A 15,208-nucleotide genomic window follows, 5' to 3' on the forward strand; every position below is an offset into this window, starting at 1 on the left:
TAACAATACATAAACATTTCATTAATTTTTCATTTAAAATTGAATAAATAATACCTACAATTAAGTTGACCCAAAACATAATTTAATTTGTTAATTTTTTCATCAATAAAAAAAAAATGTAAACTGTTTAATTATTTTGCTTTATATATTTTATAAAATAAATGTAATTTATATACTTAAAAACGTAGAAATTAAAATTTCTTGTTATTACCTCAATTGTTCACTTAAAAACTTTTTTAATATAATTAAAGTAAATGTATTAAATTAATTCACTTTGTGTCTATGATTAATTAACATTTTTAAAATAACAAAAAACTATCATTCAAGATTCCATATTTTATAATTATTTAAAAGATAAATACTTTAGAATTAGTGATAAGTAAAATGTCAAAATAATATAACTATTAGAATGTTAAATATTATTTTTACATCTACATTTTTTTTAATTATTCCTTGCCATTACTTATAAAACATCTTTTGATTTAGGTAAATTAAAAACAATTTATTTATTATATCAAGTATTTTTATTCATTTTAAAATAAAAATGTTTTATGTGTTATACTTCGTCTTTTCAACTATATAATTAAAATATACAATTATAATACTAAAAGTTACATTTTGTTTATTTTTATTAGAAATTCTTCAAGTCAAAAAAACAAAATTTTATACTTTATACAATTATGGTTATACTCTTCTTTCATAATTATAAATATTTATTGACAATTGATATATTTTATTGTGTTGTTGACTATTTAACTTGAAATTTCAGTTTACAAAATTTTATCTGAATTATAAATCAATCCCATACATAAATAATTTTATTATCAGCCTATCATTCATTAATCCTTAATATTTTTTACCTTTAAAGTAATACCTTATATAATTAAAAGTCCTTGTAAAAAAAATTGCTAAAATTCATTACTCTTATAAACCCCACTTTGTTTTTATCAACAAATATAATTTCTTTTTGTTAAAAATAGTATTCATACTGTAACTGTAAAATACCATTGAAAAAATTTAAAATAATGTTGTTTTGAAAATTTAATTATTTAAAAATTTTTATATCAAAATTGATAAAAAAAAAAAAACTATTTGTTAAACTATAACATCATGAAGACAAAATCTAAAAATACAACAATTTAATAAACGTTTGTTTAAAACAAAAGAAAACAAAATATTTAACAAGTAATTTACAATATACCACAAAATTAGCTTCAACAAAGAACATATTTGAAAATAATTTAGTAAAAAACTTCACAAAATAAACAATTCATTTACAATAATACTGATAAGTGATATCAGTATTTTGATAAGATAACACGTTGACTTAAAATTATTAACAACAATATAGAAATTCATCTTTACTGTATAAAGTAGAAAAAAAAAATTTGAGATTAATATAGAAATCATATAGAACTAGTTTTTCTGACACTATTTTAAAAATTTATTTTATTGTAAGATTAAAACAATAAAAACATAATTTACATTATAAATATATTTTCATTGGAACTACATAGAAATAGGCATACTAAACATGAACTAAAAACAATAGTAATTTTAGTACAAATTCAGTAAGTAATTTGATTTACTACCTTAATGTGTATTTGATCATAATGAATTAAAAATTAATATACTTAGAGAGTCAAGAATCTTTTAAAAAATTACTTTTTTTTTGTAAAAACTATTAAATCTATACTAGAAAAATAAAATAAAATTTTTAAATTATATTGTCAAACATATTAAGTACTTTTTCCACTTAAGATAATACCGTTGGTATAATACCCTCTAATCATCATTTTTAAAAGTTATTTTTTACTTACTAGATTTCATTTTTAGTTCTACTAAACAAACTTAAGAATCATGGGTATTATGTCATATAATGGTGGTACTGTTCTTGCAATGGCAGGAAAAGATTCAGTTTGTATTGGATGTGATTTGCGTTATGGAGAACAAATGACGACTGTTGGAACAGACTACAAAAAGGTATGTAAAATGGAATAAAATGAAAATGATATAAATATCAGAATTTTTAGATTCATAAAGTTGCCGATAAAGTATATGTTGGAATGGGTGGTTTTGCTTCTGATGCCAAAACTTTATTAGACAGAATTGAATTTACAAAGTCACTATATGAATTAAGAGAAAATCGTGTAATGAAACCACAAGTTATTGCTAACATAATTTCAAATTTAATGTATCAAAAACGTTTTGGAAGTTATTTCACAGAACCACTTGTTGCTGGATTAGATCAAACAACAGGAAAACCATTTATTGTTTCTATGGATGTTATTGGTTGTATGGCTGAACCAAAAGATTTTGTTTGCGTTGGAACCGGAGCAGAATATCTTCTTGGTGTTTGTGAAGGTTTCTGGAAAGAAAATATGACATCAGATGAGTTATTTGAAGCTACAGCTCAATGTTTACTTTCTGGTCTTGAGCGTGATTCCGCCTCAGGTTGGGGAGCCGTTATTTACACAATTCAAAAAGATAAGGTTATTATGAAGACAATTAAGGCTCGTATGGATTAAGAAATTAATAAAAATTATTTCTTCTGTCCCATAAAGGTGGGCGATGTTCACATTTTTAACAATAATTAAATTATTTAATTGTATAAGTTTTTTAAATAATACACAGTTATTTTTATGTTGAAAAATATATTTACATTATTTTTAGACGTTATTTTTTATCTAATTTTGTCTCTTAAAATAATTCAATTTAAAATGTATCACTTTTTTGTTATTATGTATATATATATATTTATTTATTCAGTTTCACTAATGATGTGTCTTTTTTGATGAATCAGTTACCATTTCTTCTGGTGATATTGTTGATGATTCTTCTGCACTTTTGTTATGTTCATCTTTTACAGTTGATTTTTCATCCTTTTCTGTACTGTTTTCTTCTGAGTCAACATCTTTTGTTTCACCTGTACTCTCTTCAGTCGATTTTGGAATCATTGGCAATGGTTTGTCTGTAGGTTCTACTTTATTGTCTTCATCATTACCTTGTTTACATGATTCACAAATACAAGGGAAATTTGGCATATCTTTAGAATGATCCTTGATAACACGAATTAAATTTTCATGGAAATCAGGTTTACTTGTTTCTTCATCAAATTCTTTCATTAATTTTTCTTTAAGCTCATCAATCATATGAGATACTTCTTCATCATATTGTTTAATTTTACTTCGATCTTCATCTGTGTATTCTCTACGTTTTCCCCCGTCTATGATTACGTCATCCTTAAAAAAAATAATATTAGTACAGTATAAAAATAAATTAATAAACACATACTTCAATAATGCAGACATCACTAGCAGTTGGAGAACGAAAATCAAAAACCTTTGTCACGTCATTGTCTTCATAGTCATTGTTATTAATTAATCTTCCAAAAGAACCTGGAGTAGGAAAAGAATCATAGTATTCATTTTGGCCTAATTTTTGGTTAATACTAGGTCTTTCAAAATCAATTCTTGTAATTCTTAAAAATAAATCTAATATAATTAAAAAAAGAAACTTACTGTTCACGAACAAGACTAGGATTTTCTGAACAAAAACTACAGAAACATGGGATTTGTGGCTTATCTAAACCAAAACGATAATTAACAAGATCTCCCATATTTCTAAAAGGTTGATTAAATCTAAATTCATTATAACTTATAAGATCATTCTCATATTTTTTTAACTTCTTTGTTTCTGATAAAGTTAATTCTCTTACAACACCATTATCAATTAATTGTCCATTCTAAAAAAAAATAAAATTAATTAATTATTATCAAAATTAAAAGCATACTTTTATTTCACACTCTTTTCCATCAGCATAATGGTATTTATAAGAAAATTCTTCACCTAATGCAATACTCTTTAATAAGAGTACTGTAATAAAAAATAGCAATTTTAAATTTAACATATTTTTACACTTATGACATTTTTAAAACTATTTCGCCCTTAAATATATATCATTTAATGATATAAACATCATCTTTTGATTTTTTATGTCCTTGAATAAAAAAGTACAATAATGAAGCAAAATAAAGGAGCTTCTATATATGTCCAAACATTAAGTATATTTCATAAATTAAAAAAGATCAAAATTAATATCAGGTTTAAATTGATATAAATAGAAAATAATATTTTGTTATCAATATTTTATTTTAAAAAAAGTGACATAATTTAGTAAATTTGAAACAAAACTAAGCAAATGATAATAATTATTTTAGTTGTAAATAAACATACCGCCTTTATCAGAAGTTTTCTTGAAACGATTGGAAAGATATTGGAGCCAACGACATTCCAAAAATGTTTAAATTTCTTTTATTTTTCAAAATTATATTGTTTTATAAATGAGTGATAATACAAAATTTAGTGATATTATTAAATCTTTAACTTTTGGTGTTAAAAGAAAACGTAATATTCAAGATGAGAAAAAAGATGGTAATGAATTAAGGATGAGAATTATTCCAGAAACTAATTATGAAACTAAAAAAGTAAAGATTGAGGAAGAAAGTGATTCATCTGATGGAGAAGGTAAATTATTATTTAAAAGTAAATATTTTTAATTAAAAACATTTAGGTGTAATGATATTTTCTGATGGTAATCCTAAAAAAAAAGACTCAGATGTTGAAAAAAATCAAGAAATTTTGGAAGATGATAGAATAAATGAATTACGTAGAGTAAATAAAATTTTTACCTGGGGTACTGATATACCACCTCCATTTATTAATTTTTGTGATCTTAATTTACCAGAACAATTTATGAAAAATTTAGAAACATTTAAAATAAAAGAACCATCACCTATACAGATGCAAGCTATACCAATTATGTTAAAAAATCGTGAAATAATGGCTAGTGCTCCAACAGGATCTGGTAAAACATTATCATTTATAATACCAATAATGTTAAATATATTAAATGGACGTGTAAATGACAAAAAAAGTCAACATATAAAAGCATTAATTATACAGCCTACAAAAATATTGGCAAAACAAACATATTTAAACTTTATTAAATTTACAAATGGTCTTGATATTAAAATACAAAATTTAGAAGATGAAGTAATTTTAGAAGATACTAAAGTATTAATAACAACTCCAAATAGATTTATATATACAATGAAAAATTATAAAAAAAAAATTTTAAAACATTTAGAATGGTTGGTTGTTGATGAGAGTGATAGACTTTTTGAAACTACAGAAAAAGAAAAAGATGGTGATTTTAGGAGTCAACTTGCTGAAATATATAATTTATGTGATGGATTATCCGTTAAACATGCTTTCTTTTCTGCTACTTTTTCAGGATCTGTTGAAAATTGGTGTAAAGAAAATTTGAATGATGTTGTACATGTTTGTATTGGTATGAAAAATTCATCAAACACCAATGTTGATCAAGAACTTGTCTTTGCAGGAACGGAACAAGGAAAAATTAGTACAATGAAAGATATGCTTCGTAGGGGTTTTCATCCTCCGGCAATTGTTTTTGTTCAAAGTAAACATCGTGCCAAACAACTATATCTTGAATTAAAAGAAACTTTTAAAAATATGAATGTTGCATTACTAACTTCAAAAGTTTCTGATAAAGATGTAAGTTTTTTTTTTTCAATAAATAAAGATATAATTATTTTATTTTTTTTAGAAAGATTTTATTATTGAAAAATTTCGCCTTGGAAGTATTTATATATTAGTATGTACAGAATTATTGGGTCGTGGTCTTGATGTTGCTGGTGTTAATCTTGTCGTTAATTATGATTTACCAACATCAATTATTAGTTATATACATAGAGTTGGAAGAACCGGAAGAGCAGGTAAAACAGGAAAGGCTATTACATATTTTACGGAGGATGATATTGAAAGGATTCGTCCAATTGCAACAGTTATTCATCAGGCTGGTTATCAAGTACCAGAATATACTTTAAAAATGAAAAAATTATCAAGGTAATAATTATTTTCATATAACAATTGATTATAATATTTTTTTTAGAAGAACAATTACTTCCTTAAAAAAGAAAGCCCCAAAAAGGAAAGATATTAGACATTTACGTAAGTTACATTACATGTTTTTTTAATAATTTATAAAATTATTTTTTAGGTAATGATAAAAATAAAAAAACAAAAACAAAACCTAAACCAAAATCAGAATAATTATTTTAGTTTATTGTTATATTTGACATTTTGTTATTATTATTTTATAATTCATAAAAAAATTTTTTTACTTATTAATTATATATTATATTGTTAAGTTTTTTTAAAATAAAAAATATGTTGAAGAAGTATTATTAAATATTTACAAAGAAATGTATGTTAATATTATTTTACTTTAATCAAATAGAAAATTTTTTTTTCATTACATATTATTTTATAAACAGACTCATAATTATCGAAACATCTAATATTTTTACACATTTAAAAAACTACTGAATACTAGAAAGAAAAATAAATTATAATCTGATACAGTATATTGTTCTTAAAAAAAATTTTATAAGATACTAAAAAAAAGTATATTACTCATTCATCAAAAATCTTTTTTCTAAATAAAATTTAATTAAGGTATATAAAAAAAAAGATATATAAGATAATTACTTGCTATAAATTTTTCATCCATCAAATGTTTTTTTTATTAACTTATTTATTTTAATAAATCCAATTAATTAATCTATCAAGAATAAATATAAGCAATTAAAAATTGTTTACAAAATATTTAAATCAAGTTTTTATATCCATAGTTTTAAAAAAGATTGTGACACATAAATACACTAGTATATCAAAAAAAAAAAATAAAGAATTTCTAAAAAAAAAAACAGGACACGTATTATATAATAATATTTTTTTTATTCAATTTAATTGTTCGATTAATTACCAAACAATAGATGAAGATTTTTTTTTAATTAATATTATTAATTATGTAAAGAAATAAAGGATGTGTAAAAAAGTTAGTTTATATATTTAATTTTGTAAGATAATAATAAATTAGCCTTGAAATTTTTTGATATTTATCTATAAAAATTATAGCATAAAAATTTTCTAAACACTTTAATTTTACCCTTACAGGTCAATAGTCATTTTATTACTTTAATGAGTCAATTTCAAATATTTACAAAATGTCTTGTTATAATATATCAAAAGTAAAGATAATATAAAAATTTTATTTTAAAAATAGAATATACTTTTAAAAAGTAAAATTTCTAGTTTGTTTTATTATAAATTTTGCAAAAAGAAGACCAATTTTTAAAAATATTGTATCATCTATAAAGTGATTATCAAATACATTAAGATTATTTAATACATGGTAATTACTTATAAAAGTGTTTAATCTGTTGTAATGTTTAACAATTTTTATTATAATTATTTAAATAACTTTTATATACAAAATAGAAAAAAAAAAATATATAAAAAAAAAATACAATATAAATTATTAGTAATAAATAGATTCTCTTCCTCTTCATATAGAACCCGTAAATTGTAGTATAGTAAAAATTGTATACTATAATATTATAAAATATCAAAATGAAAATATTTTTAACTTTTTTATACTTTTAACTGTACCATAGAGATTGGTGTTGAAGATTTTATAGTAGAGTTATGTTTTAAAGATTCCTCTGCAAGAATGGAACATGATGAAATTTCATTATTAGAATTTGTAGAAACATTCATATCACTAATTTCAGTTAATGCTTTTGAATCATTAAATATTTTCATATTGGCATTTCTTATAATTATAAAACATTTCCTTAATATATTAAAATATAAAAGTTGGAAAATAAACATAACTATTATTGTACCAAAAGTTATGTAAAGTAATGGTTTTAAATTACCAATTTTTTTACCAATATCAATATTATCAGAATTTTGCATAACAGAAGACAGAGATCCTGAATTGTGATCAATTTTTCTTATTAATATATTAACATTAATTGAAATACCACCAACAATTAATATCAAAGTATATATGGCAATAAAAAAAGATAGAATAATAAATGATAAATGAAGAATAATATTTGGTATTAATAATAAATGTTTCCTTCTAACTAATCCAATTATATACAATAGTATGGCAATAATTATTAAAATATGTGAAAGACATAATATTGAAAAACCAAATTCATCTGATTCTTGTGAGTATTGTGTTTCCCAACCAAAATAAAATAATGATATTGTTGAGTATATAAAAAATATAAATTGTATAATTGAAAGTATAAATGAAAACCCAAGGTAAGATATACTTGAAAAACAAAATGTTTCTTTCATTGATTTTCCTGTACTTCTTATAAAATACTATAAAAAAAAATTTTAAAATTTATCAATATATATATTTATAAAATATTATTTTAATATAATTTCTTTAAAGAATGATGTAATAATTTTAAAGATATTTTTTTTTATTGTAATTTTTTTTTTAAAAACAAAACAGGTTTGTATAAAAGTGAAATGATATATTAAAATTATAAAAATATAGCCTTAATATAATGTTATCTGATGTTCATGTATTAAATATAAAAAAAAAATTATTTAATAGTCTTTCCTTGGAATGGAGGAAGAAGAAAAAAGGATGAGTGAGGAAGATAAATAAAAAAAATTAAAAGTATAGTTGACCTTCAGATTTTGTATATATTAACTGTCTTTTATATAACTTTATTGTACAATCAGAAACATGTGTATAATGGGGGTAACATCAAATATGATATTTATAAAAAAAAAAAAAAAGTTAGATGCGGAAAATTGGTATATATATAAAAGAAATATAAAATGTTATTGTTTGTTTATTATTAACGTGTTAAAACATTTTCTTAATATCACAATATTTTGAAAGGATTACATTACATAATAAGAATTGTATTAATATCTTTAATATATGTAAAAAGAAATCATTATTTGATGGTATGGTGATAAGAATATTATAAAGTAGAATAGATTACATGATTGATAGAGTTATTAAAAAATAGATGTATGATAATGGTAAGATATTAAATGAAAATAAATATTTCTGGTAAATATATAATAATTAAAAGAAAAAATTTTAAGATAAGTAATAATGTCAAAGATATATATTATATAGTTATGTGAATTCAATATAAAATGTTGTCAAAAGACTATACGATCATACGATCATTAACATCTTTTACAATAATAAGGAGACATCATAAGTTAAATTTTAGTTTCCAAAAGAAAAATTAGTTGATGAATGTTAATATTATATATAAAATATAGGGAGGGGGTAAATGGTACATAAAAATATGCTTTATTTAACCAGTTAATACGTTTTTTTTTTATTAAAAAAATATAATTATATAACTACTAACTATTAAAGTAAATGTGTCTTTAATAAAAAGAATTTTTTTTTTTTTATTTTCTTGGTAAATTTTTATAGAAACATTAAAATATATACATATAAAATAATTTAATATTTAGATTATAAAAGTGTAAATTTTAAAATAAATAAAAATATATACTAAGGGAAGAATATTTTAAAAGTAAAAGTGACGAAAGATGATCTATATTTAAAATCATTTGTCACATTTTCTTTTTGAACATTACTATTCTTTTGTAATTTCATTTTATCAAATAACAAAATCATGGATGGATAAATATTTCAATTGAATTTCAAAAGCTTTTAAATTATATAAAAATACAATATATATCTTTCAACTATTTATATAAAAGTGAATGGATAAAGATTAAGAACAAAAGATGATATATAAGTATTTAAATTTAATTTTATATATGAGACAAAAATCACGTTCCAAAAATGTAATAAGAAACTAAGATGGTAGATAATATTAATGTAGTTAAATTAAAATCCCATTATATTAGAGTTTTATTACTTAATATATCTGATTTGACCTCTTTAGACTGAAGAATATGAATTTATCTGTAGGAAGTAATAATAATATAAATATTTCATATATTATTACAAAATAAGAACAAGAATAACGGGGTTTTTGTATGATAATGATAAATATTAATTTAATAATATATCTATATATTATCTCAAAACAGTTTTATTAATATATTTTATATACAACAAATTGAATTAATATTTTAAAACTTACCTCTTCAATAAAACTAGTCTTTCCAATTAAAGGAGCATTTGGATCTTTCTCATCAATCATTGCTATGGAAGATTCATTGTTATTTTCATTAGTATAATACTCTCCACCACTCCAACTTTGTTTGATACCACGAAGAATTTGCTTTCCCATTCTATAAATAAATATCATCAATCTTAATAATGAACACAAAGATATTATCAATAAAATTTATTTAAAAAAAAATCTTAGATTTAAAATTTAGTTTTATACATTAAAATTTCTTATTTATAATTCAATGTATAAATTTTTTTTTATAAAATAAAACAAAAAAAAACTATCATTATTATATTTAATATTAAAAAAAAATAGTTTAAAAAAATACATAGTACTTTTTTTTTAATGTTTGACAAAATATTTAAAAAAAAAAGAATTTTTATTTAAAGGTATCCAGATGATTAAAAGAATAAATAGTTAACTGGTCTGCTATATCATTTGGAAAAAAAAAATAATATGGATAGGTAAAAATAAAAATTTATGAGTTAATAAGGTAGTGAAATAATATTAAATAATAACTAGTTATGTACTTTTAAAATTAAATTTTAGTTATCTCTTTCCCACATTCCTGGTCCATTACATTTATCATTACTAAATCAGACAAAAAAAAAATATCATATATTTATACTAAGTAGAGAATTTGTATGATATTATATTTAATAAAATATTGATAGTAATTTATTGTAGTTAGTAATATTAATGAAGAAAAAAAACTTCTAACGTATGATTAAATAAAAGCTTTGATGAAATAATTTATTATTAATACAGGTGCACTAATAGTAAACAAAAAAAAAGATCCTAGAGAATTTAATTAAAAAAAAAATTTTGAAATAGATATTCATTGATAATATTGAAAGATAAAATATGAGAGACAGATTGAGTAGATGATAAATTACAACATCTTACACATATCTATTGAATATGTGTGATATCACAACAACAAACCACCTTTAATGCTCCTTTTTTGGTATGAATATTTAATTTAAAAAAGAAAAATTTCTTTGGAATAATAAACTTATAAATTGATAATAACAGTACTAGATGACAAAAAAAAAAACCAGAGTCAAATATAATATATAAAAACATCTAGTAAATAAATATAAAAAAAGGCAATTTAGAAAATTAATTGATAATCTAATCATAAAATTATAGTTATTTGTTGTAAAACCGAAGTAAACAAAAGAATAAAGTATGATATGTCAAGTAAGGTATCTTAAAATGTCATATCATCTTCCATCTGTAAATTAATTTAAATACGCTTTGATGGTTAAAAGACATATCAAAATTTTCTAAAATAATACGAGAAAAAGGTGCATTTTTAACTAATCATCATTAATTTATATTTCATGACACCAAAATGTTAGTTAAAATAAGAAAGTATCAGTTGTTGTTGGGTGATGGATAGTACAAAATAACAGGAGAGAGAGGTGCAATTAAATATCATTTAGATGATATATATCTACCGAATCACCTTCTAGAATAGTTGATACTTAGAAAAAGATATAAGTTAAGTAATTTTAATAATATAAATACATCAATTAAAAATGGTAGAATATTTATTTTTTAATTATAGAAAATAATTGATAGATTAAATTTTATATTTAAAAAATTTATAGAAAAAAAAACACTATAGGTTAAAAAAAATGGTAAGTAGATAAATGTTTTTCTTTTCTTTACTTTTTTTTGTAGTTAAGATTATAAATCAAAGTCTATAGGTCCACCACATTTGTCTTTTTTTAGGAGAGGTTTATTCTCTCCATTAGATTTTCTACAAAAAAATGGAATACGACTTCTTTGATTACTAATTTTTTTGTAGAAAATCTTTAATAAAAGAACTACTGGGAACATCAAGAAATATGAGCATATTCCCGAAAGTAATCCAATATATAAAGCATGACGATTAGCTTCTTTTCTCATTTCATCCTAAAAAAATTGTATGTGAACAAACAAAGTACAAAGATAAGAAATAATTTACAACTTACAACAACATACTCAAACTCTTCTTGTGTATACAGAAAGATATCATGAGCTTTACTGGCAACCTTCTCTTCTGTCTTCAAAAATTGATCTTTTGATACAAGGTAAACATCATGAGTCTTGTGAGAAAGATCAGCTATCTTCCCTGCAGCTACATGTGCACCATTTGCAATAGAATTAGTGACGTGACTGACTACCTCTGTAATAGGACCAAAGTACACGAGAATGTCACCAATCATACCAGATTCTACCTCATCTACCATAACTCCATCATCCAAATTGCTTTCATCATCGTTCACAAGAATATGTCCAGTAACAAGACCATCCGACTCAACATTGTCATTCTCATCCTCTCCATCTTCAACATTGACATAATCATTATCCTTATGGAGAGTATCATTTTTTTTACTATCAGAAGACACCTGATGTTGATTATTTTTAGAAATATTGGTGTCCATGTCACCTACTGAATTTTCATTTTTCCCATGTTCTTTTGATTTATGTGTGGGAGTGGCAAATAATGAGACTGTTAAAGAAGCAATTAGTAGAATTGTTAAGATGTTTCTAAACATGTTAGTTGGTCTAAAAAAAAAAAAAAAATTTAATAATTGATGACAAATTTAAGTAGTGGAGAGAAAATTATATGAAAAAAACAGTGATTCACCTTGTTATAAGTCTCTTTTATATTCATTAAATAATTACATTTGTTAGGTTTTTGATAGCTTGTCACTTTTGTATATTAATTTTATATAGAACTTTATTTTTAAAAAAAAAATTATAAACATTTTATTTTTGTAAAGCATGATAACAAAAAAAGTACCAAATTTTCTTTTATTTTATTGTTTTTTTTAAGTGTAAAGGGACAAATGTTTGTTTGGAAAACTCAAGATATGATTATAATGATATTTTTTTAATATTATTATCTTTTTATTATATTTAAAACAAATATATAAAATAAGGGAAAATATGAATTGTAATAGAAAAATTTATCTAATGAAATATTTTCCACTTGTAAGTTTTCTATTTCATAAAACAAAATAATAATTATTATTTATATTAGAGTTTGATTTTTCTTTTTATATATCCTGCTATATTTAGTAAGGTGAAAGATAAAACTATTGTCCTTAGTGGTAAAGAAGCTGAAGAGTATACAAAATATTTTCTTGGTGGTCAACATTTTATTTGCCCTGGGGAAAATGAAGTCTGGTCTCGTTGTCCTCCATTATGTACACCAACATGTCATAAACCATCACCTAATTGTACAATGCATCTAAATAAAGAATTTCATTCTAAATGCCCACCTGCACAATGTATATGTAAACCTGGATATATTAGAAATTGTGATTATGAATGTATTCTTACTACAAAATGTAACAATGCAACACATTCACAATTTTGTAATAAAAATAATATCATTTTATCAGAAGTTAAAACTTTTGAAAAGGGAAACTGTCATCCACATGAAATATTTAAGGAATGTTCTTCTTATTGTGAACCTTCATGTGATAATCGTAATCCAAAGTGTGACAATAAATGTAATAAACCTAGGTGTGAATGTCGATCAGATTTCTATCGTAATCACTTGAATGTATGTGTTCCATTTCATAACTGTCCACACAATGTAACATATCAATCAAAGGCTTCTTACTTTCCTGGTTATATGAAAACAAAAGACATGAAAGAAATAGAAATTAATAACAACGAGACAAGTGGTAGTTGTAGAGAAAATGAAGTTTGGTCAGAATGTTCATCATTATGTGAACCAACCTGCCAAAATACAAAAAAATTATGTCCAAGTACTTGTGGACCTCCAAAATGTCAATGTGCTACTGGATTTGTCAGACATTTTGGAAGGTGTATTTCAAATGCCATGTGTTCAAATATTAGTTTTGAAACAATATATTCTGAACCTTCTGAAGAAAGGTATGAATCAACATACATTTCTGGTAAGATGGCAGAAATATGTAGAGAAAATGAAGAATTTGCCCAATGTTCTAATAATTGTGAACCAACATGTCTTGAAAAAAATAAAATATGTAACAAATCATGTGGACCTCCAAAATGCCAATGTAAAAATGGATATTTTAGAAATGGTTATAGGTGTGTTGAGGAGATTAGATGTAACACAACACTAGAAATAACAGAAAATTACTCATCAATAAAACAATGTAAACAAAATGAAGAATATGTTATTTGTTCAAGTTTATGTGAATCTACTTGTGGAAAACCAACTAAATTATGTTCACTTCAGTGTGGTGAACCAAAATGTCAATGTAAGAAAGGATATTCAAAATATAATAACATCTGTATAGAGACTAACAAATGTCCCAATGAAAATATTATGGAATTTGAAATGGAAAATTCAGCTTTGGGGGTTGGATTAGTCAAAGAAAAGTATAGAAATAGCAATAACATTTGTAATATACCTATAGCTCTTAAGAAGTGTCTTAAAATTCCAGTTGATTATAAATGCCCAATAAATGAGGAATTTAAATGTTGTGGAACATTCGAGGAGGAAACATGTATTAACAAATTATTAAATAAAAAAATGACAAATAGTTGTGGTCCAAGTAAATGTATTTGTAAAAAAGGTTTTTATAGAAGTTCTTTTGGTAAATGTATTCCTGAAAAAAAATGTAAAGAAGATTTTGACCAAAGTATCAAAGAATATTATAAAATTTTTCCAAAAAAAAATTTGAATAATTAAAAAAAAAATATAAATACATATACTTTATTAACTTGAAATTCTTTTTTTAATCTATCAATTTTTTTTGATATTTCTAAAATTATACTTTTTGTTAGTACAATAAATATATAATAAATATATATATATGCATAATAATATTAATACTAAGATAAAAATTTTATATCTAAATATTGTTTTATTTTATTAAATTTTCTACAATATCCGGATAATACTGGGAGTGTGTAAAGTTAAGATATTTTATGGCAATAAAATTGTAATTAGATTGATAGATTATTAACAAACCCTTATATAAAAATAAAAAAAAAATATATATATATGTAAACATGAGTCCCTTATTTTTGTTAATCTTCACATGTTACAAATGGTTTAAATAAAAATAATTTTAAAAGAGCACTTAAATTAATGATTTTTTTTTTTATATATGTATATATTTTCTTATAAAAAAGTA

At 22.3% G+C, this 15,208-nt stretch overlaps 6 protein-coding genes across 6 annotated transcripts; 3 read left to right on the plus strand and 3 right to left on the minus strand.

The window, feature by feature from the left end:
- Positions 1-1,860: 1,860 nt before the first annotated feature.
- On the plus strand, positions 1,861-2,528 carry SRAE_2000209800 (Proteasome subunit beta type-3; the record flags this gene model as incomplete). The annotated part of the gene is made up of 2 exons (XM_024653126.1): positions 1,861-1,983; positions 2,034-2,528. The coding sequence occupies 2 exons, from the start codon at positions 1,861-1,863 to the stop codon at positions 2,526-2,528; spliced, it is 618 nt and encodes a 205-aa protein (XP_024506634.1).
- A 246-nt stretch (positions 2,529-2,774) lies between these two features.
- SRAE_2000209900 (Hypothetical protein) lies at positions 2,775-3,910 on the minus strand (the record flags this gene model as incomplete). The annotated part of the gene is made up of 4 exons (XM_024653127.1): positions 2,775-3,242; positions 3,295-3,481; positions 3,522-3,745; positions 3,794-3,910. 4 exons carry the CDS (start codon positions 3,908-3,910, stop codon positions 2,775-2,777), a joined length of 996 nt encoding a protein of 331 aa, XP_024506635.1.
- Positions 3,911-4,343: 433 nt separating this feature from the next.
- SRAE_2000210000 (Probable ATP-dependent RNA helicase DDX52) lies at positions 4,344-6,138 on the plus strand (the record flags this gene model as incomplete). The annotated part of the gene is made up of 5 exons (XM_024653128.1): positions 4,344-4,527; positions 4,574-5,580; positions 5,633-5,931; positions 5,978-6,036; positions 6,086-6,138. 5 exons carry the CDS (start codon positions 4,344-4,346, stop codon positions 6,136-6,138), a joined length of 1,602 nt encoding a protein of 533 aa, XP_024506636.1.
- A 1,297-nt stretch (positions 6,139-7,435) lies between these two features.
- SRAE_2000210100 (Hypothetical protein) lies at positions 7,436-10,193 on the minus strand (the record flags this gene model as incomplete). The annotated part of the gene is made up of 3 exons (XM_024653130.1): positions 7,436-7,477; positions 7,540-8,268; positions 10,044-10,193. 3 exons carry the CDS (start codon positions 10,191-10,193, stop codon positions 7,436-7,438), a joined length of 921 nt encoding a protein of 306 aa, XP_024506637.1.
- A 1,578-nt stretch (positions 10,194-11,771) lies between these two features.
- On the minus strand, positions 11,772-12,625 carry SRAE_2000210200 (Hypothetical protein; the record flags this gene model as incomplete). The annotated part of the gene is made up of 3 exons (XM_024653131.1): positions 11,772-11,999; positions 12,059-12,475; positions 12,521-12,625. 3 exons carry the CDS (start codon positions 12,623-12,625, stop codon positions 11,772-11,774), a joined length of 750 nt encoding a protein of 249 aa, XP_024506638.1.
- A 421-nt stretch (positions 12,626-13,046) lies between these two features.
- Positions 13,047-14,760, plus strand: SRAE_2000210300 (Trypsin Inhibitor-like, cysteine rich domain-containing protein; the record flags this gene model as incomplete). Its single annotated transcript, XM_024653132.1, has 2 exons — positions 13,047-13,064; positions 13,114-14,760. The coding sequence occupies 2 exons, from the start codon at positions 13,047-13,049 to the stop codon at positions 14,758-14,760; spliced, it is 1,665 nt and encodes a 554-aa protein (XP_024506639.1).
- Between the last annotated feature and the right edge of the window lie 448 nt (positions 14,761-15,208).

Source organism: Strongyloides ratti (genome assembly GCF_001040885.1).
Source record: "Strongyloides ratti genome assembly S_ratti_ED321, chromosome : 2".
NCBI classification, from domain to species: Eukaryota; Metazoa; Nematoda; class Chromadorea; order Rhabditida; family Strongyloididae; genus Strongyloides; species Strongyloides ratti.